At 41.7% G+C, this 22226-nt stretch overlaps 1 protein-coding gene and 1 long non-coding RNA gene across 5 annotated transcripts; one reads left to right on the top strand and one right to left on the bottom strand.

Annotated features, from left to right (window-relative positions):
- The first annotated feature begins 1495 nt into the window (after window positions 1-1495).
- On the top strand, window positions 1496-2061 carry LOC115204893 (uncharacterized). Its single transcript, XR_003880511.1, has 2 exons — window positions 1496-1592; window positions 1928-2061. It is a non-coding gene; the product is annotated as an uncharacterized LOC115204893 (long non-coding RNA).
- Window positions 2062-2165: 104 nt separating this feature from the next.
- On the bottom strand, window positions 2166-16597 carry LOC115205566 (N-acetyllactosaminide beta-1,3-N-acetylglucosaminyltransferase 2-like). Of its 4 annotated transcripts, XR_003880639.1 has the most exons (4): window positions 15502-15822; window positions 10282-11771; window positions 2421-2472; window positions 2166-2251 (listed from the first exon to the last, which is right to left on the bottom strand). XR_003880639.1 is itself a non-coding variant. In XM_029771695.1 (3 exons), the coding sequence occupies exon 2, from the start codon at window positions 11765-11767 to the stop codon at window positions 10286-10288; it is 1482 nt and encodes a 493-aa protein (XP_029627555.1). In that variant the 5' UTR covers window positions 11768-11771; window positions 15502-15822; the 3' UTR covers window positions 6570-7337; window positions 10282-10285. The 4 variants fall into 4 exon arrangements, 3 of the variants coding, with proteins under 3 accessions (XP_029627555.1, XP_029627554.1, XP_029627553.1); XM_029771695.1 differs by lacking the exons at window positions 2166-2251; window positions 2421-2472 and adding an exon at window positions 6570-7337; XM_029771694.1 differs by lacking the exons at window positions 2166-2251; window positions 2421-2472; window positions 15502-15822 and adding an exon at window positions 15857-16597 and having other exon boundaries at window positions 10208-11771.
- Between the last annotated feature and the right edge of the window lie 5629 nt (window positions 16598-22226).

The raw sequence follows: 22226 nt of genomic DNA, 5'->3' as shown, positions 1-22226 counted from the left end.
GATGGAGGGATTGTGTGTTCCTGGTGTAACTCGGGCAGTTGTTGTTGCCATCCTGTACCTGTCCCGCAGGTGTGATGTTCGGATGTACCGATCCTGTGCAGGTGTTGTTACACGTGGTCTGCCACTGTGAGGATGATCAGCTGTCCGTCCTGTCTACCTGTAGCGCTGTCTTAGGCGTCTCATAGTACAGACATTGCAATTTATTGCCCTGGCCACATCTGCAGTCCTCATGCCTCCTTGCAGCATGCCTAAGGCACGTTCACGCAGATGAGCAGGGACCCTGGGCATCTTTCTTTTGGTGGTGTTCAGAGTCAGTAGAGAGGCCTCTTTAGTGTCCTAAGTTTTCATAACTGTGACCTTAATTGCCTACCGTCTGTAAGCTGTTAGTGTCTTAACGACCGTTCCACAGGTGCATGTTCATTAATTGTTTATGGTTCATTGAACAAGCATGGTGAACAGTGTTTAAACCCTTCACAATGAAGATCTGTGAAGTTATTTGGATTTATACAAATTATCTTTGAAAGAGGGTCCTGAAAAAGTAATGTTTCTTTTGTTGCTGAGTTTATATTTAATCTGGATTTGACAAACTAAAGCCTGACTAGGATCCTGACTTTCCCCCACGTCATATTTATTATACAATTAGGCTAAACGTATTCCTATTCATTTGCATAGGCTAACCATTGCGATTCATGTTATTTACCATCTTCTGCTTTTTATGAATAAACAGGGTAAAACTATTATTAAAACATTTTATTTAACCTTTATTTAACTAGGCAAGTCAGTTAAGAACAGATTGTTATTTACAATGACGGCCTACCAAAAGGCAAAAGGTAAAATACAAATAAATTAAATAAAAATGTTACTTACCTTACAGATCACAAAGTCAGCTAATTTCCACTCCATTCATGTGCAAATACCTTTGATTCATACACTGGCTTGTCTGGCTGGCATGTTTTCATTTTTAACAGGCCTTCCTTTATCTACACTGAAATAATATTATTTCAGTAGTCCTCTATTATGATTGATTTTTATTTTTATCATAGCTCATTAGTACACCCTTGTGGTTGAATATATCTATTGCATATCTTATGATACAACAATTAGTCATGTTGAACTAACAAATACCATCAAGGGATGCGTTACAATTTACAATAATTAACAATTTATGAAACAGTTATGAAAACCAATATGCCAATATTTTGGATTTAAATACATAAACGTTGATATTTTTTTGGTACGTGTGTCAATTTACTTTCAGATATTTTTGTACACTCACATGGCAATCATAGACTGAAATATTGAATTCTGGTGTGTGGAATAAAGAGGAGGTGGGTGCTGTGTGGATGGGATGTTCTGCCTGCCACTTGTTTTCACAAGGTAGCCAGTCTGGAAGGTGGACTCGAAGAGGGAAACTGCAAAGTCCAGGCATTTTTGTTCTCTTTGTTCTGAATGTTTGCAGTGCTAGTGTTTTTAGCTAATCTGTGCATCTCACATTATGTGCCCAGTATGATAGCTTTCTTGCTCTTTCTTAGCAGATAATGACAACATGACAATAACAGTAGATGATGTAATGAAAAGTTGGAGGGTGGTTGGTAACGGAGGACATCAGGTGGATCCATGTCTGGGTGTTAGGCAGAACCCCTAGGTCCTGGAGAACAGGTAATGGAGGACATCAGGTGGAACCATGTCTGGGTGTTGGGCAGAACCCCTAGCTCCTGGAGAACAGGTAATGGAGGACATCAGGTGGATCCATGTCTGGGTGTTGGGCAGAACCCCTAGGTCCTGGAGAACAGGTAATGGAGGACATCAGGTGGAACCATGTCTGGGTGTTGGGCAGAACCCCTAGCTCCTGGAGAACAGGTAATGGAGGACATCAGGTGGATCCATGTCTGGGTGTTGGGCAGAACCCCTAGCTCCTGGAGAACAGGTAATGGAGGACATCAGGTGGAACCATGTCTGGGTGTTAGGCAGAACCCCTAGCTCCTGGAGAACAGGTAATGGAGGACATCAGGTGGATCCATGTCTGGGTGTTGGGCAGAACCCCTAGCTCCTGGAGAACAGGTAATGGAGGACATCAGGTGGAACCATGTCTGGGTGTTGGGCAGAACCCCTAGCTCCTGGAGAACAGGTAATGGAGGACATCAGGTGGATCCATGTCTGGGTGTTGGGCAGAACCCCTAGCTCCTGGAGAACAGGTAATGGAGGACATCAGGTGGATCCATGTCTGGGTGTTAGGCAGAACCCCTCGGTCCTGGAGAACAGGAGCAGAGTAAAGGGAACAGGGTAGGAGACAGACGTAAACAAGCAAACACACTGGTTAAAAGATGATCAGGTATGTAAAAACAGTTATTGAATGATTTCATTTAAATGTTTGATTAGATATGCAATAATGTTAATGGCAGACAGAAAAGAAAGGATACCTCCCTAAGGTTTCATGTCAGTGGAGTTGATGAGGGAGGTAAGAGATGGTCCCTGGAAAAGATAGAGATACGTTGTGAAAGAAACTCCTACCTGTCCATGTTCAGTCTCACCTTGATTGATAATAGAAATAAATGCAGTTCTATTTAATATTATTACAAATACATTTCTTATTTATCTCTTGGAAGGCCAGAAAATAAATGAACAGCGGACAATAGTTTTTCTCAGTCCGTGCCTGAACGTGGTCCTCGTTCAGATCTGGTTCAACAACTTCCACCACATCAGGTGCTATAGAATGTGATGGGCACAGAGGCAAATGAATGGAACAGGAGAAGAGGATGTGGCTGCTTGTGGAGGGAGAGCAGTGTGGGTGGTGGGGAGAACACCTATAGTGATGCTGATTGGTTGCTGTGGCTCATCAACTCTTGACTAAAAGAAAGAGATTTAGAAATGAGTTTGACCTTGCCATAGTTCAACAGAAGAAAAACCCTTCATTAACATACTCCCAGAGATATTCACTGAATGAAGTTACCTACCCATCCCCATTTACAATTTCATTCATCAATGAAATAAATTATTCTATAGTACATTCAATGACGTTATTATTGTAGACTATAGGCTACTCCTGTATCTACCTTGTACAATACCGTAATCATCATACCGTAATCCACATTTCCAATTTCATTTATCAGTTAGATAAATAATACAAGCACATACAGTTACATTATCGTAGAATAGGCTACTCCTGTATCCACACTATATTAGGACACCGTTATGATTTCATTGGTCTTGTCAGGCATGATTTTAGGTCTTCGATCGAAGTTGTATGTTGTACCTCGTTTCCCTTCTTCAGTGAAAAGTAGTTAAGCGTCACCCATTCAATTCAGTTTGAGTGTGAATGTGTAGGCCTAGTGACAGTGGAAAAATAAACCCATAGCTCCAGCACACAATGGCATGTAGGGGTAGTGTATTACAATGTAGAATGTGTATATATACTATAGTACAATGGCATGTAGGGGTAGTGTATTACAATGTAGAATGTGTATATATACTATAGTACAATGGCATGTAGGGGTAGTGTATTACAATGTAGAATGTGTATATATACTATAGTACAATGGCATGTAGGGGTAGTGTATTACAATGTAGAATGTGTATATATACTATAGTACAATGGCATGTAGGGGTAGTGTATTACAATGTAGAATGTGTATATATACTATAGTACAATGGCATGTAGGGGTAGTGTATTACAATGTAGAATGTGTATATATACTATAGTATAAACTATAGTATAAATAAATAATACTAGCACATCAAATTACGTTATTGTACACTAGCCTACTCCTCTATCAACACAGTACATAGTATTGCCTACGTGCTTTCGACAAACCTTATCAACTCGTTATCAACAAAAATGTATTATTTAAAAAAAAATATATATATTTCCTAACGATATCACAACTTAAATATAGCCTACGTACTCCTCAATTGGATCAAGGACATCTTGGGAATTGTTTTCATCGTCTCTAAGGAAACTATCTGGGGCAGACACTCGAAAATCCCTTCTGCCGCTTGTAAAATAACAAACAAATGAATGTCTGTGTCACCGCTGAGCTCTCAAATACCGTGCCCGTCTCTCATTCTATGAACAGTCACTGCTATCCGGATTCCTTGGGATGTCCTTACCCTGAACCCTAAACTAAGACTAAACTTAACCATTTTATATGTATACTTGATAGAGGTAGGGACATCCCAAGGATCCAAAATAGATCTAAAATGTCAGTCAAAAAAATTAACACCATACCTGTTAGCAAAGGTGTCAGCTAGAGATGACGTCCTTCCCCAAAATGTTGCCACAAAGTTGGAAGTACAGAATCATCTAGAATGTCATTGTATGCTGTAGCATTAAGATTTCCCTTCACTGGAACTAAGGGGCCTTGCCCAAACCATGAAAAACACCCCCAGACCATTATTCCTCCTCCACCAAACTTTACAGTTGGCACTATTCATTCGGGCAGGTAGCGTTCTCCTGGCATCCGCCAAACCCAGATTCGTCCGTTGGACTGCCAGATGATGAAATGTGATTCATCACTCCAGAGAACGTGTTTCCACTGCTCCAGAGTCCAATGACGGTGAACTTTACACCACACCAGCCGTGGACGGCGAGCTTTACACCACACCAGCCGATGCTTTGCATTGCGCATGGTGATCTTAGGCTTGTGTGCCGCTGCTTGGCCATTTTTACGCACTTCAGCACTCGGAAGTCCCGTTCTGTGAGCTTGTGTGGCCTACCTCTTTGCGGCTGAGCTGTTGTTGCTCCTAGACATTTTCACTTCACAATAGCAGCACTTACAGTTGACCAGGGCAGCTCTAGCAGGGCAGAAATTTAACAAACTGACTCATTGGAAAGGTGGCATTCTATGATGTTGCCACGTTGAGAGTCACTGAGCTCTTCAGTAAGAACATTCTACTGCCAATGTTTGTCTATGGAGATTGCATGGCTGTGTGCTCTATTTTATACACCTATCAGCAACGGGTGTGGCTGAAATAGCCGAATCCACTAACTGAAAGGGGTGTCCACATAGTTTTGTACATATAGTGTAGCTTCACCTATAGAAGTAACATACCAGTAAACCCCATTTTCAGCACTTCCATTACCATGGTAACTGCAAGGCCACCACACTTGATAAACTATTGTTTGTCCTGCTGTTATTCAAATATAAAAACAATTGTTTCAAGTAATCCTAACCCCCCTAAGGGATGTGATTTGACTTCTGACACACACACAGACACACACACACTGAGGAAGGCACAAGCTGAAAGCAGTGTGTGCAGGACATGTTGCCTGGAAAGGGGAACTCAGAGGATGACGAGAGCGATCTCGTCGTCAACACCAACCGCTGTAACATCCACTACAGTGAAAGTGGGGAAGACACTGAGGATGAGAAGAAGGAAGAGGAGGACAGAGTGTAGAGCAGCTTGTATTGTTGAGATGTTTATGACAATCCTTTGGACAGATGTTTACACCAATGTCCCCCTCAGAATACGCTGCTGCTGAAGAATATATTGTGGATTGTACTCTCCCACCCCATGAATCCAATCAAACATCCTGCTGTTTTAACATGTATTTGGGGGTTGGACTTAGCATCCCATGGACATAATGTAGGTTAGGTATATCATACAGTACTTATACCACCTGTCCTAGAGAGGAACATGTGCATGCTTTGCTAAGCTATGTTGAAAAAGAGGTGAATGGTGGAAATATTGAACTGGTCCATGACACCCTGACTGAGGGTGTGTCATAATATATGTACATAATGATTGTGAATTAAAATCATTATTGTGGTCTTTCATCAGAAAAATACTTACAATATAATTAACCCAATGAGCCCCATTGCAACACTGGACTTCTAACCCCTTTTAAACATGGTGTTTTTGAGCTACATTCTGGGTTGTATCGTTGGATTCGTCTATTTCTTTTGCATCCATAGATACCAACTGTGTAAATTATGGGGGCTGACCTAGAGCGGTGTTTGTCAGACAAGGGCGGATCCTGAATGGTTTGAGGTACAAACTATTAAAAGGTATCTATGAAAAGCTGAGAATTTCACTCTGATGTCCACAAGCCACACAAGTCGGAAGAAGGTAGGGGGTTCTTCTACATAGACGATCAGAGGAAATCCCAGGACATAGTGTCTATAATACTGTAATAAACTCACATACTTGCTGTCACAAACTCCAAACTCCACATAGTTATCACAGACTAGTTGGATATTCATTTCTCACTGAGCAAACCATTTCTATACTTACAGCATTCATATAAATTCCTTTTTATAAGGTTTTTGCTTTGGCAGACATTTTTTTATTGACATTTGTCAATAAAACTCATGTTTGTCAAATTGTTTTGTGTTCTTTTTGTAGCCCTGGTTATCCTGAAAAGAAAATGGTAAAACATATCACTGTGAGGTTAAATATAAGGGCTGGACATGCAGATAAATATGTGTCAGATAAATTAAAAGCAGATTTTTTTGGGTGTGGTCTCAGGACTGATAGGTTTAAGATTTTTTTGTCCAGATGTCTGATTCAAAATTAAATAATCAAATATTAAAATGGTTAATGTTCAGAGAAACACTGAAAAGTGCACAACATTTGTCAGAGAGGTTCATTTACACATTTATTTACTTACTCATCTTTTGGTTTCGGATAACCAAACCTCAGATCTAATTCTGCCATTATGCAGTGGCAGTGGTTAAATCTGCAAAATGTATTCATATAAATATGTTTGTTGCACCTCATGAGTCTGACTTTGCTCATAATTAGCCTCCGAGCTCAAAAACTGAGCATGAGAATTCCTGCCCACAGCATGGGACCCAAACCGGTTCAACAGGAGGCAGTTGAGCAATGTAATGGCCTTCACAGTGACAGTCATCACAGTTGACTGTGTACTAAGTAGGTCATTCTGTTTAATACTTCCTCAAATACTTACATGCTGTCACAAACATTTCTTCAACATCAGTAAAAAAAAACAACATCCAGTATTTCTGTCAAACGTAGGTTCACGTTTATCACACTATGGGACCTTATTACAGGGCAGTTCTCAGCTGAAACCTTTCTCCATCACCATCTATCATTTGAGTCAGTTTTAAAACAACCAGTCTTGTATTTCCTCAGGTTCCTCAAATCGTTGTGATTTACAGTAATAATAGGTTAACATGAATAAATCGGTACTGTTCCCCATTCTCATGCTCCTCTCCATTGTCAAGCGGCAGCACACCTTCTCTATAGACAATCCCCATCATGTCGGTTTTACATAATAGGATAGCCAGTCAGTGAATACCTCACTATGAAGGCCTTGCCTCTTCCCCATTTTCAAGTGGCAGCATAGCCGTGGGGTGCTAAGAGTGCTGCAGCACCTCCTGATAAATCATAATAAAAAAATTATTACTATAAACATTTCCTCAGAATTTCCAACATGCTTTCAATGAGAATGACAGCTCTACAGTGTATTCGGAAAGTATTCAGACCCCGTTTTCCACATTTTGTTACGTTACAGCCTTATTCTAAAATTGATTAAATAGTATTTTCCCGTCATCAATCTACACAAAATACCCCATAATCACAAAGCAAAAACAAAAATGATATCACATGTACAGGTTTCTCCCATTCTTCTCTGCAGATCCTCTCAAGCTCTGTCAGGTTGGACAGCTATTTTCAGGTCTCTCCAGAGATGTTCGATCGGGTTCAAGTCCGGGCACTGGTTGGGCTACTCAAGAACATTCAGAGACTTGTCCTGAAGCCACTCCAGCGTTGTCTTGGCTGTGTGCCAAGGTCATTGTCCTGTTGGAAGGTGAACCTTCGCCCCTGTCTGAGGTCCTGAGCGCTCTGGAGCAGGTTTTCATCAAGGATCTCTCTGTACTTTGCTCTGTTAATCTTTGCCTCGATCCTGACTAGTCTCCCAGTCCCTGCCACTGAAAAAGATCCCCACAGCATGATGCTGCCAGCACCATGCTTCACCGTAGGGATGGTGCCAGTTTTCCTCCAGATGTGACGCTTGGCATTCAGGCCAAAGAGTTCAATCTTGGTTTCATCAGACCAGGGAATCTTGTTTCTCATGGTCTGAGGGTCCTTTAGGTGCCTTTTGGCAAACTCCTAGCAGGCTGTCATGTACCTTTTACTGAGGACTGGCTTCCATCTAGCCACTCTACCATAAAGGCCTGATTGGTGGAGTGCTGCAAAGATGGTTGTCCTTCTGGAAGGTTCTCCCCCAAAAATAAAATCTTTAAAAAAAATACAAATATTTCACCTTTATTTAACCAGGTAGGCCAGTTGAGAACAAGTTCTCATTTACGACTGCGACCTGGACAAGATAAAGCAAAGCAGTGTGACACAAACAACAACACAGAGTTACACATGGAATAAACAAACGTACAGTCAATAACACATTAGAAAAAAATAAAATAATAATAATAATTATTGGTCACATATTTAGCAGATGTTATTGCGGGTGTAGCGAAATGCTTGTGTTCCTAGCTCCAACAGTGCAGTAGTATCTAACAATTCACAACAATACACAGAAATCTAAAAGTTAAAGAATGGAATTAAGGAATATATAAATATTAGGATGAGCAATGTCGGAATGGCAGTAGAATACAGTATATACATATGAAATGAGTAAAGAAGTATGTAAACATTATTAAAGTGACCAGTGATTCCATGTCTATGTATATAGGGCAGCAGCCTCTAAAGATGCAGGGCTGAGTAACCGGGTGGTAGCCGGCTAGTCAGAAGCTGTTTTTCAGTCTCTCGGTCCCAGCCAGGGCACCTCACATCTCCACAGACGAACTCTGGAACTCTGTCAGAGTGACCAGGAGGTGGGGCCACAGTGTCTCCTGACCCCTCCTGTCTCAGCCTCCAGTATTTACGCTGCAGTAGTTTATGTGTCGGGGGGCTAGGGTCAGTCTGTCACATCTGGAGTATTTCTCTTGTCTATTCCGGTGTCCTGTGTGAATTTAAATATGCTCTCTCTAATTCTCTCGTTCTCTCTTTCTCTCTTTCGGAGGACCTGAGCCCTAGGACCATGCCTCAGGACTACCTGGCTTGATGACTCCTTGCTGTCCCCAGTTCACCTGGCCGTGCTGCTGCTCCAGTTCCAACTGTTCTGCCTACAGCTATGGAACCCTGACCTGTTCACCGGACGTGCTACCTGTCCCAGACCCTGCTGTCCCAGACCTGCTAGAACCCTGACCTATTCACCGGACGTGCTACCTGTCCCAGACCTGCTGTTTTCAGCTCTCTAGACAGCAGGAGCGGTAGAGATACTCTCAAAGATCGGCTATGAAAAAGCCAACTGACACTTACTCTTGTGTTACTGACTTGTTGCACCCTCGACCACTACTATGATTATTATTATTTGACCATGCTGGTCATTTATGAACATTTGAACATCTAGGCCATGTGCTGTTATAATCTCCACCCTGCACAGCAAGAAGAGGACTGGCCACCCCTCATAGCCTGGTTCCTCTCTAGGTTTCTTCCTAGGTTTTGGCCTTTCTAGGGAGTTTTTCCTAGCCACCGTGCTTCTACACCTGCATTGCTTGCTGTTTGGGGTTTTAGGCTGGGTTTCTGTACAGCACTTTGAGATATCAGCTGATGTAAGAAGGGCTATATAAATACATTTGATTTGATTTGATTTGATTCTTGGTCACCTCCCTGACCTAGACCCTTCTCCCACCTGGCCAGCTCTAGGAAGAGTCTTGGTGGTTCCAAACTTCTTCCATTTTAAGAATGATGGAGGCCACTGTGTTCTTGGGGACCTTCAATGCTGCAGACATTTTTTGGTACCCTTCCCCAGATCTGTGCCTCGACACAATCCTGTATCGGAGCTCTACGGACAATTCCTTCGACCTCATGGCTTGGTTTTTGCTCTGACATGCACTGTCAACTGTGGGACCTTATATAGACAGGTGTGTGCCTTTCCAACTCATGTCCAATCAATTGAATTTACCACAGATGGACTCCAAACAAGTTGTAGAAACATCTCAAGGATGATCAATGGAAACAGGATGCACCTGAGCTCAATTTCGAGTCTCATAGCAAAGGGTCTGAATACTTGCCAAAATGTCTAAAAACCTGTTATCACTTTGTCATTATTAGGTATTGTGTGTAGATTGATGAGGATTTTTTATTTATTTAATCCATTTTAGAATAAGGCTGTAACATAACAAAATGTGGAAAAAGGGAAGGGGTCTGAATACTTTCCAAAGGCACTGTATAGCTAACATTTCTATGTAAATTTGGTCGGGTTGCCCACAAAGTTGCATATTGCAGCTTTAAGTCAGTTTCATACCAGTCAGTGATTACCTCACTATAGAGCTGAATTTTCAGAACTACCCCATGGATCCGTCAGAAGTTCCTGTCCCTCGTTGTCTTTCACACTAAATGGATCTATCAGAAGTGTATTCTTGTTCTCCTTCTCAGTTCTCAGGATGGTGTTGCTGCATTCTGTCTGGTTCCTCATTATCTCCGACCACAGCTTCATCACCTGAGCAGGGCTGCGTTTGTGTACCAGTAAGATAGTGTGGTACGCACACTGCTCCACCCCCTCTTTCTTGGGGAAGTCGAAGGTGAGGAAGGCGGGGTGGTGGATGGGTTGGACCCCGAGCCTGTGGAGGCACATGCCCACGTAGACATCATCAATGGGGTACAGGTGAACTCTCCGGGAGATACGGTTGAGCCTCAGGGCCAGCTCCCCTGAGTACACCACCCCTCCCCCACCCCCGTACGGAGGGTACAGACCATTATAGAAACTAGCAGGAATAAAGTACTTGGTAGAGTTGACTCTGTTGGGGCTGGCTGCTTCTATCACATCCCCTACCATGAATCCCTTCATAACCTCTGACCCAGGCCCCCCTGATAGGATCGTCTGCTCCCGGAGGTAGTCTAACAGAGCAGGGGTCCGCAACAGGACGTCGTCATCCCCTTTAAAGACAAAGCGTGCCATGGAGCAGCGGGTGGAGAGCCAATCCCACAGCAGCACATCCTTCAGGGTGAGGTTAAAGAAGGAGTCGTGGAAGTCCCACTGGAGGATGTCCCTGTACTGGCGGCTCTCCAGCTGCAGCAGCTTGCTGACCTCCACCCGGGGCTCTGCGTGGTTCTTCCCCAGGAGGAAGACCCTTCGCACCACACCGCCGTTCCCTGTCGCCCCTGCCACCCACCCCGCCCGGCCCCAGGTCTGCCGGATGGCTTGACGGTTCTCAAAGTTCAGATCCTTGGTCTTGATGGCCAGCACTAGGAAAGGCCCCTGTCCCTTCCTTAGCCCACGCCCACACAGTTTAGCAGGCTCAATGAGGACAGGGTAGTCCCTGAAGTGCATGGAGCGCACAAACATCTGCATCTGCAGGGGCAGCTCCAGGAAATCCTCCATTTGAGACGTCAAGTTCCCAATCTCAGAGAACCCTGCACTCAAGGTGGGGAAGGAAAACCGCAAATAGTTTTTATTATTGGTATCAAGATGGTAATTGTACTCTCTGCTGGGCATCAGGATGGGGTTGTATTGGCGGTCAATGTGTAGCTGGAGCAGGTTCCAGAGGGCTCCTCCGTGGGGCTTGGGGTCCCAGAAGGAGCTGGTGGGGTGGGGGGCCACGGTGCCATTACTGGTTAACCCAAGTGCAATGAAGTGCTCTGGTAGAGTTTGTGGGATAGGGGCAGCACCGCCTGGGCCTGTGGTGGTGGTAGTACCATAGCACACAGCCAGGGTGACGTACACACAGAGAGATGCCACCAGGACACATGGAGTACAGCCCAGGCATAGGAGAACACGCCGCCACCGCCAATGGTAGCGCGCCATTTAACTACAGAAAGAGAAGGAGCGAGGGAGAGAAAGCAGGCAGTGGAGAGGTGGCAAGATACATTTGGAGAAGAGTGGGGAAGAAATGGGGAAGAGATGTAAGGAGAGAGAGGGAGGAATGATGAGGGGAGTGAGAGAGAAGGGGAGGAGATTTTATTATTGCAATCTTTTGTCACTTAAATCAATACAGCTACATGACTAACTAAGAATAATGACTAGGGCCCTGTGTTTTGGACAATCATGTGACATGCCTGGATGTTTACCTTTATTTAAAGCTTTTTCATCAACTGTCCCCATTTGTTTTTATGTCAGATGGTCCAGCACCATCCTCAGACAATTGCTTTAATGTAAAATACCGGAAAATATTTAATTTAAAATATTGGATAAGATTACATCTTATTTTTTGTCATTTATTAGTGCTTGACTTGGTCAGATCGCCGAACAGGTGTTGTGCCGAAAATCTCCCCCCTGACGAAAATCTCCCCCTTGCCAGAATTCCCCCCCCCCCCTAATTTCCTTAATTTTGTGACTAGAGTCAAATACTTTCTGTGACACACATCAGAGTCAAATACTTTCTATAGAACAAACTTCATGTCAGGATAGGCAACCTAAATTAATAATTAATGTACAGTTGAAGTTTACATACACTTAGGTTGGAGTCATTAAAACTCGTTTTTCAACCACTCCACAAATTTCTTGTTAACAAACTATAGTTTTGGCAAGTCAGTTAGGACATCTACTTTGTGCATGACACAAGTAATTCTTCCAACAATTGTTTACAGACAGATTATTTCCCTTATAATTCACTGTATCACAATTCCAGTGGGTCAGAAGTTTACATACACTAAGATGACTGTGCCTTTAAACAGCTTGGAAAATTCCAGAAATTGATGTCATGGCTTTAGAAGCTTCTGATAGGCTAATTGACATAATTTGAGTCAATTGGAGGTGTACCTGTGCATGTATTTCAAGGCCTACCTTCAAACTCAGTGCCTCTTTGCTTGACATCATGGGAAAATCAAAAGAAATCAGCCAAGACCTCAGAAAAAAATATGGAGACCTCCACAAGTCTGCTTCATCCTTGGGAGCAATTTCCAAACGCCTGAAGGTACCACGTTAATCTGTGCAAACAATAGTACGCAAGTATAAACACCATGGGGCCACACAGCCGTCATACCGCTCAGGAAGGACACGCGTTCTGTCTCCTAGAGATGAATGTACTTTGGTGCGAAAAGTGCAAATCAATCCCAGAACAACAGCAAAGGACCCTGTGAAGATTCTGGAGGAAACAGGTACAAAAGTATCTATATCCACAGTAAAATCAGTCCTATATCGACAGAACCTGAAAGGCCACTCAGCAAGGAAGAAGCCACTGCTCCAAAACATCCATAAAAAAGCCAAACTACGGTTTGCAACTGCACATAGGGACAACAATCGTACTTTTTGGAGAAATGTCCTCTGGTCTGATGAGACAAATATAGAACTGTTTGGCCATAATGACCATCGTTATGTCGGAGGAAAAAGGGGGAAGCTTGCAAGCCGAAGAACACCATCCCAACCGTGAAGCACGGGGGTGGCAGAATCATGTTGTGTGGGTGCTTTGCTGCAGGAGGGACTGGTGCACTTCACAAAATAGATGGCATCATGAGGTAGGAAAATGATGTGGATATATTGAAGCAACATCTCAAGACATCAGTCAGGAAGTTAAAGCTTGGTCACAAATGGGTCTTCCAAATGGACAATGACCCCAAGCATACTTCCAAAGTTGTGGCAAAATGGCTTAAAGACAACAAAGTTAAGGTATTGGAGTGGCTACCACAAAGCCCTGACCTCAGTCCTATAGAACATTTGTGGGCAGAACTGAAAAGCGTGTGCGAGCGAGGAGGCCTACAAACCTGACTCGGTTCACCAGCCCTGTCAGGAGGAAGGGGCCAAAATTCACCCAACTTATTGTGGGAAGCTTGTGGAAGGCTACCCGAAACATTTGACCCAAATTAAACAATGCAAAGGCAATGCTACCAAATACTAATTGAGTGTATGTAAACTTCTGACCCACTGGGAATGTGATGAAAGAAATAAAAGCTGAAATAAATAATTCTCTCAACTATTATTCTGACATTTTACATTCTTAAAATAGTGGTGATCCTAACTGACCTAAAACAGGGAATTTTTACTAGGATTAAATGTTAGGAATTGTGAAAAACTGAGTTTAAATGTATTTGGCTAAGATGTATGTAAACTTCCAACTTCAACTGTATGTGTGTTATATTAAACATAGAGGAGGGAGTAAATGTAGTCAAGCAATAAACATTTCAGAACAACTATGGATGAATTATTATCCTTACACTTTCAAAATTACTAGTCGAATAAGACATGGGAGAGATGACAAATTATGGCAAAGAGATTTATTTATAGACTAATACAAAATCAGAAGCGGATTTAGTTATGGGCCACATGGGCAGCCGCCCAGTGCGGCATCTTGCCGGTGTTGTGCCGAAAAGCTCCCCTCTGCCAGAATTCTCCCCCCCCTTTGCATGAATGCGCACGCACTCAATTCTTCATTGCTGCGACTTGCTTGAACGCGCATGCACTCAAATCTTTATTGCTGCGACTTGCTTGCAAGTTGATATTTCTGATCATGTTCGGCTGCATTTCATTTTATTTTTTATGTCGGTTTGATAACAGCGGGGGAGGCACTAGTAATGTCTGCAGTTTTCGGTTTGGCTATTTGTTTCAAGTGTATTAGTCTATAAATACATATCTTTGCCAAAATTCGTCACCTCTCCCATGTCTTATCCGACTAGTAGTTGTTCTGAAATGTTTATTGCTTGCCTACATTTGACTCCCTCCTCTATGTTTAATATAACACACATACATTCATTATTCATTTCGGTTGCCTCTCCTGACATGAAGTTTGTTCAATAGAAAGTATTTGACTCTGATGTGTGCCACAGAAAGTATTTGACTCTAGCCACAAAATTAAGGAAATTACATCCTCCCCTCCTTCTAATTTCCGAATTTTGGCAAAGATAAGTATTTATATCTAATACACTTGAAACAAATAGCCAAACCGAAAACTGCAGACATTACATTGTAGCCTAAACATCAGCTGCTCAACAGGACCTTGATAAGCAGACTTGGGTGTTTCAGGGCTGGATCAAAAGCCAAGCCTGTACAAACAGGATCTCTCCAGATGGAGGGTTGACCACATCTTGATAACGTGTGACTAACAGTACAGTTCTACTTTCTGGGGGTTTAAGTTCCTTGATAAAGGGCACAACGGCAGGAGATGGTAGGCCTACATGGGATCAGACACAGCTTCCTTCCAGGGTCAATAATGATTACTTTTTCGTGTAGGCTATAATAATAGTCATGAAAATTTGGTTAAGTCATGGAAAATGTGTATGTACCCATAAGTGAATAATCAGCGGTTTCTATAGTATAATGTAATTTGTGAATTTTGGTGAACAGTCTAATGGACCGACTTGGAAAAAGACAGCCCCTGCACTTATTTAATCCCAAATCAAGCACTGCCATTTATGAGTATGTAACAAACGTGGCACAAAAATTGTGATGTGTTTGGGATATACAGTGGAAAATAAAGTAGGGCTATAGATTCCTTATCAATAATGAAATATCTAAAAATGATATGATATTCGAAATTCTAAAATTCATTGATAGTCTATTAGGCATATCTGAGTACTTCAAAATTAGTACATTTGACCACATCCTACCTTGATTTTCCCTTTTGAAACTGTTTTCCATATGACTATTATAGGCTAATATAAGCGTTGACTTTGATTTGTATCCATGGTGTGTGCCAATTGATATAAAAATTAGGTTGCCAAAACGCAAATGATATAATCACATAATAGCCTATAAAACAAAGGTATAACCTTTTCTTTGGTCTTCTCAGACGATCCGGAGACCAAATGATCCCCTGAAGTGTTCTCCACCGTTACAAACTTCCGTGAAACAGCATAGCGGTAGAGCAAGAATTTACCTACAGTATACAGCAAAACCATTTGCAGGTATATACATGAAGGACACGCCCCTCTATTGTCAAAAATGAGAACAGAGATACCTTACCTGATCGATCACTCAGTTTCAATCAATCAACACCATACATTTGTTACTGTTGTTTATTTACTTTTAAGTCCCACTCCATTTTTGCGCATTTCCCGTTGAAAAACGATAATTCAAGTATACATACAGTAAAGTACAGTGAGCAACACCGTGTATTTCACAATTGCGAAATTCAAGGGTTTGGCTTTCTGATGGTGCACTTGCGGGAACAATAGAGTACCACAGTATGAGTCATAATACCCATAAAACCTAGCAATGAGAAACACACTTAACAGGCTCAAAATAAGGTAGGCATGACTAAATGCAGCTAAACAAACGCCCTTGTCAATTTAATGAGTAAGTTTCATGAAAACATTTTTTAATTGAAAACCAGCCCAGCCAACATTTCCATGTGGGGCCCATAAGGGTTAATGAAGGGCTGTTCCATGGGCCACATTAGGTAAACCCAAAAGGGACCTACAAAGTTTTGTCCTCAGTATCCAAGCTGACCCCAAGTGTGGTTGCCATGTTGGGCATATTAAGGGACCCCAGTGGGCAACTGTGTGATAACCCACATGGGCTCCAGGTTTTATCCCAGGTGGGTTAAAGAATGGTTACCACTTGGACCCCCATCTAGGATAACCAGAAGGTTCTCATAAAGTTGTCCTCAGTATCCATGTTGGCCCCACATGTGGTTGCCATGTTGGGCTTTATGTGGGTTCATACCTTTTGAAGTCCAAGATGGCAACCACACCCATGTTGACAGTGAAGATGAGCAATGCTGCATCAGTTTCTACTTCTACTATTTCATCCTTTTCCAGATTTGAAAGTAGACATCCCTCAGTTACACAAGATGGTTGTTATATGGTGTGCTTTGGTCAATCTGAGAGTTCTGTTGTGCCATTTGAGGAGAGCACTTTCACCTTGTCGTCATGACAAAAGTGCCCCCTTAAACCATATCAATATATAAAATGTCATTTGGAATGCGTAAAAGACTATTGTTTATGATACTGTAAACATACTGTACTTTAATGTTGTTGTATGGGTGAAATGAAAAGTATTGTGTCATCTCTGCTTTGCCTAGCCCCATTGAATAAAAATTATTTCTTATAGCCTAACTTTTCTTTCTTTACAATTTAAACTCATTTAGCATAGACAATGTAATTGTTGTGGTAGTCTTAGGCAAACCATCTTCATTATCACAGTGACACCTCCAAGTGTCACTCAGACCTTCTTGGAGAAAAGTATCATGAACTTGGTGGTAGTAGTTGTGTGTATGTTTTAAGATAAGGATCCCATCATCTCCTGATTCCACCTAGATTACAAGAGTTGGATTTGCTAATCATTTCATGTCAGCACAAGGCAGGTACAAAATTGAGTATAATGATTAGCCTTATATGCATTGTCTACTGGTATCGTTTTTAAATTGAGAACATATAGCTGAACAGTATGTAAACAGTGTGGGAGTTAAACTATTCTCTGCTTCAGATGCACAGTGTCAAGGAGTGCATTGCAAATGCCCATAAGGCTAATGCCATCATACTGTAGGCCAGTGGTTCCCAACTCCGGTCCTCGAATACCCCCAAAGGTACAGTTTTATTGTAGCCCCGGACAAACACACCTGATTCAACTTGTCAACTAATCATCAGGCCCTAAATAAGTTAAATCAGGTATGTTTGTCCGGGGCTACAACAAAAATGTGTGATGTTGTGGGTACTGGAGGACTGGAGTTGGGAACACTGCTGTAGGCCTACGTCTGCTGTAGGTCATTATCAGCTGCAAAATGGGTTCACATGGCTGTTATCCTGAAAAAAATAGTGACAATCAAATAAAACAACACAGAAATAGACTAAATAGACTAGCGTTTTAATCAGTGATGTCACTCGCTCTGAGACTTGAAGTAGGGTTTCCCCTTGCGTTGCAAGGGCCGCGGCTTTTGTGGTGCGATGGGTAACGATGCTTTGTGGGTGTCAGTTGTTGATGTGTGCAAGGGTCCCTGGTTCGAGCCCGGGTTGGGGTGAAGAGAGGGACGGAACCTGCACAGTAACAAATGCACTAAATATTGTTTCTCTAAATGCCAGGGGTTTACGAAACATAACTAAAAGAAAAGCACTTTTTTGTTGTAAACACTAATGCAGATTTCATTGTACTCCAGGAGACTCACTCCTGCGATTCAGATTCTAGTTTTTGGAAATCACAACGGGGAAATTCTGTTTATTATAGTCACGGGTCTAACCACTCAGCTGGTACTATGATATTGCTTCATAAGTTTAGAGGTGATATTTCAGAGTCTTGTGTGTCAAAAGATGGGAGATGGGTTATATTGATCTCCAAACTAGATAATGCTTGTTTTATTACATGCAATGTGTATGGATACAATTCTCACACTTCAAATAATACTTTATTTTTGGATATTGCTGATAAGCTTACTGAGCTACAAAACAAATATACAAATTCATGGCTTATAATAGCCGGAGCCATTAATGAAACATCTGATAACTCTTTAGATAGATTTACGCCTAGAATAGCTCAAAGAACTAGGTAGCTAGGCAGGTAGCCTAGTGGTTAGAGCGTTGGGCCAGTAACCAAAAAGGTACAAATCTGTGGTTCTGCCCCTGAACAAACCCACTGTTCCATGGTAGGCCATCATTGTAAATAAGAATTTGTTCTTAACTGACTTGCCTAGTTAAACAAATGGAGCTGATGGTGGGCTTCAAGTTGATATGAACAATACCTTTAAAGTAAACTGGATAAAAAAGATGTATGCTTAGCTCGGGAATATATATGGTACTTCATTCCCTGTCATATTTCTGTGGAAATGCAACTATTAGCCAACAAAATTACCTATCAAACTGTTCAAATTTCATAAACAAGCCCTTTTAGCGTGGAAAATATGTTATGTCCACAACTACTCCCCACACAAGGCCCTGCTGTGGAACAACAAAGATATTGTTGTTAAAAACAAGTCTCTGTTCTTCCCTAAGTGGTTTGAAAGAAATATTATATTTGTGCTTGATTTATTTGATATCTAATTTGTGTTTTGGAGAACATGTTAAGATAGATGCATAATTTATGTGCATCTATCTTAACATGTTCTTACCCTGCTGGGTAAGAAATGTAATAGTACATTATTTTACCCCAATTTTGTGAAATCAAATTGGCAGACAGTCTTGTCGCTAGAGCGCGATGGGACAGACAGACCCTCCCCTAACCCGGATGACGCTGGGGCAATTGTGCGCCGCCTCATGGGTCTCCCGGTCACGACCCAGAAGAAAGGACTTTGTTTCTGGACAATTTGAGCCTGTAATCGAACCCACAAATGCTGATGCTCCAGATACTCAACTAGTCTAAAGAAGGCCAGTTTTATTGCTTCTTTAATCAGAACAACCATTTTCAGCTGTGCTAACATAATTGCAAAAGGTTTTTCTAATGATCAATTAGCCTTTTAAAATGATAAACTTGGATTAGCTAACACAACGTGCCATTGGAGCACAGGAGTGATGGTTGCTGATAATGGGCATCTGTACGCCTATGTAGTTATTCCATAAAAACAATCTGCCGTTTCCAGCTACAATAGTCATTTACAACATTAACAATGTCTACACTCTATGTCTGATCAATTTGATGTTATTTTAATGGACAAAAAATGAGCTTTTCTTTCAAAAACAATTACATTTCTAAGTGACCCCAAACCTTTTAACGGTATTGTATGTGTAGTGATATGTTTTTTTGTTACTGTACTGTAATTTGAAATGTAATAAAATAAAAAAATAAAAAAACAACATTCCATGACATGCAGTAAGGCATTGTTGGTAGATTATTAGATAAACCCTCTCAAAGTATAGGGAAAGATAGCCTACCTTTTTATGGTTGTTTGATCAATAGGACTGTAAAGTTCCCAAATGTAAGAGGACTCCTGTGACATTTACATATTTGTAGAAATCCATTCAGCTGTATTATGTGGCTTTTGCCAAATGCGTTCTAATGATCTAAAGTCGCACTGTTGCAACTGCCTGTAAACACACAGTCCAGTTCAAAAGTAAATGATGGCAGACCCTTGTGGCAAATGGCTTGTTTGCATAAAGGCCTATTGTACAGTAGCTCTGATTGCCCATGGCGCACTGGTCTGCGTAGGCTCCAGTCCAGGAGGAGACAGATTTTTTGATTTGGTTCTATTTACTGTAGTGTCTATTAATTGTCCAAACACACGGGCGCTTTCCCACTCTATATTGCTATAGAATTTTCACAAATGCTTTAGTATACTTAACTCACAAACATTCTAAGAATTTATGAAACGTGAAAATGACCATATCCATATCTCGCTTGTCAGAAGATGTAAAATAAAAAGTGTGATATTCTTCGTGGGGGTGTATATGAACAGATTTTAATAAGATTTAATTTTGTTAAAATGCTGTCAGTTCCACTTTAAAGGGCTGTAGTTAACAAACATAACCTTATTTTCATTTGGAGGACTAATCTTAATATTTTTGACCATTCAGAATCAATTCAAGACTTTTCTGGTCAGTCTGTTCTAACAGATTGATTTAGCTCAATTGTTTTGGGTTTGTGTCAGTTTATTTTTACGAAAGTAACAACAATTATAAAAAATATATACAAAATCCCTCCCCCAAAAATACTTAAATCCTTAAAAATAGTCAATTCCCAACATATTACAGCACGTGAATCGCAAATCATTTCCAAAGCGATTCCTGAACAACTCATCAGCATTCTGGCCAAAATAGCAGCCGTCATTCTGTTTCATTGTAATCGCTTGGTAGCTACAAGCATGGCTTGAAACTCGGACCGAGTAGGCAAGCAGGGGCCATATACAAGGGCCGTATACAATGGCTTACGAAAGTATTCACCCCCCTCTGCATTTCCTATTTTGTTGCCTTACAACCTGGAATTAAAATTGTTTTGGGTTTTTTTGGGGGGGGGGGGGTGTATCATTCGATTTAGACAACATGCCTATCACTTTGAAGATGGAAACTAGAGCGTGCATAACTATTCACCCCCCCAAAGTCAATACTTTGTAGAGCCACCTTTTGCAGCAATTACAGCTGAAAGTCTCTTGGGGTATGTCTCTATAAGCTTAGCACATCTAGCCACTGGGATTTTTGCTCATTCTTCAAGGCAAAACTGCTCCAGCTCCTTCAAGTTGGATGGGTTCCGCTGGTGTACAGCAATCTTTAAGTCATACCATAAATTCTCAATTGGATTGAGGTCTGGGCTTTGACTAAGCCCTTCCAAGACATTTAGATGTTTCCCCTTAAACCACTCGAGTGTTACTTTAGCAGTATGCTTAGGGCCATTGTCCTGCTGGAAGGTGAATCTCCGTCCCAGTCTCAAATCTCTGGAAGACTGAAACAGGTTTCCCTCAAGAATTTCCCTGTATTTAGCGCCATCCATCATTCCTTCAATTCTGACCAGTTTCCCAGTCTCTGCCGATGAAAAACATCCCCACAGCATGATGCTGCCACTACCATGCTTCACTGTGGGGATGGTATTCTCGGGTGGTGAGAGGTGTTGGGTTTGCGCCAGACATAGCATTTTCCTTGATGGCCAAAAACCTCAATTTTAGTCTCATCTGACCAGAGTACCTTCTTCCATATATTTGGTGAGTCTCCCACATGCCTTTTGCCGAACACCAAACGTTTGCGCTTATTTTTTTCTTTAAGCAATGGCTTTTTTTCTGGCCACGCTTCCGTAAATCCCAGCTTTGTGGAGTGTACGGATTAAAGTGGTCCTATGGACAGATACTCCAAACTCCGCTGTGGAGCTTTGCAGCTCCTTCAGGGTTATCTTTGGTCTCTTTGTTGCCTCTGATTAATTCCCTCCTTGCCTGGTCCGTGAGTTTTGGTGGGATGCCCTGTCTTGGCAGGTTTGTTGTGGTGCCATATTCTTTCCATTTTTTAATAATGGATTTAATGGTGCTCCGTGGGATGTTCAAAGTTTTTTATATTTTTTTATAACCCAACCTTGATCTGTACTTCTCCACAACTTTGTCCCTGACCTGAGAGCAACTTTGTCCCTAACCGGACCAAAGACCTGAGAGCTCCTTAATCTTCATGCTGCCACTTGCTTGGTGGAGCCCCTTGCTTAGTGGTGTTGCAGACTCTGGGGCCTTTCAGAACAGGTGAATATATACTGAGATCGTGTGACAGATCATGTGACACTTAGATTCCACACAGGTGGACTTTATTTAACTAATTATGTGACTTCTGAAGGTAATTGGTTGCACCAGATCTTATTTAGGGGTTTCATAGCAAAGGGGATGAATACATATGCACGCACCACTTTTCCATTTTTTTTTATATATATTTTTTTTAAATAAGTTATTTTTTTCATTTGACTTCACTAATTTGTACTATTTTGTGTATGTCCGTTACATGAA

This window comes from Salmo trutta, chromosome 13 (assembly GCF_901001165.1).
Source record: "Salmo trutta chromosome 13, fSalTru1.1, whole genome shotgun sequence".
Classification (NCBI taxonomy): Eukaryota; Metazoa; Chordata; class Actinopteri; order Salmoniformes; family Salmonidae; genus Salmo; species Salmo trutta.
Note: the sequence above shows the minus strand (reverse complement) of the source record. Positions and strands in the feature narration are given on the sequence as shown.

Excerpts from the sequence above, each read along its gene's own strand:
- LOC115205566 (XM_029771694.1), bottom strand. The coding sequence starts at position 11,767 with ATGGCGCGCTACCATTGGCGGTGGCGGCGTGTTCTCCTATGCCTGGGC.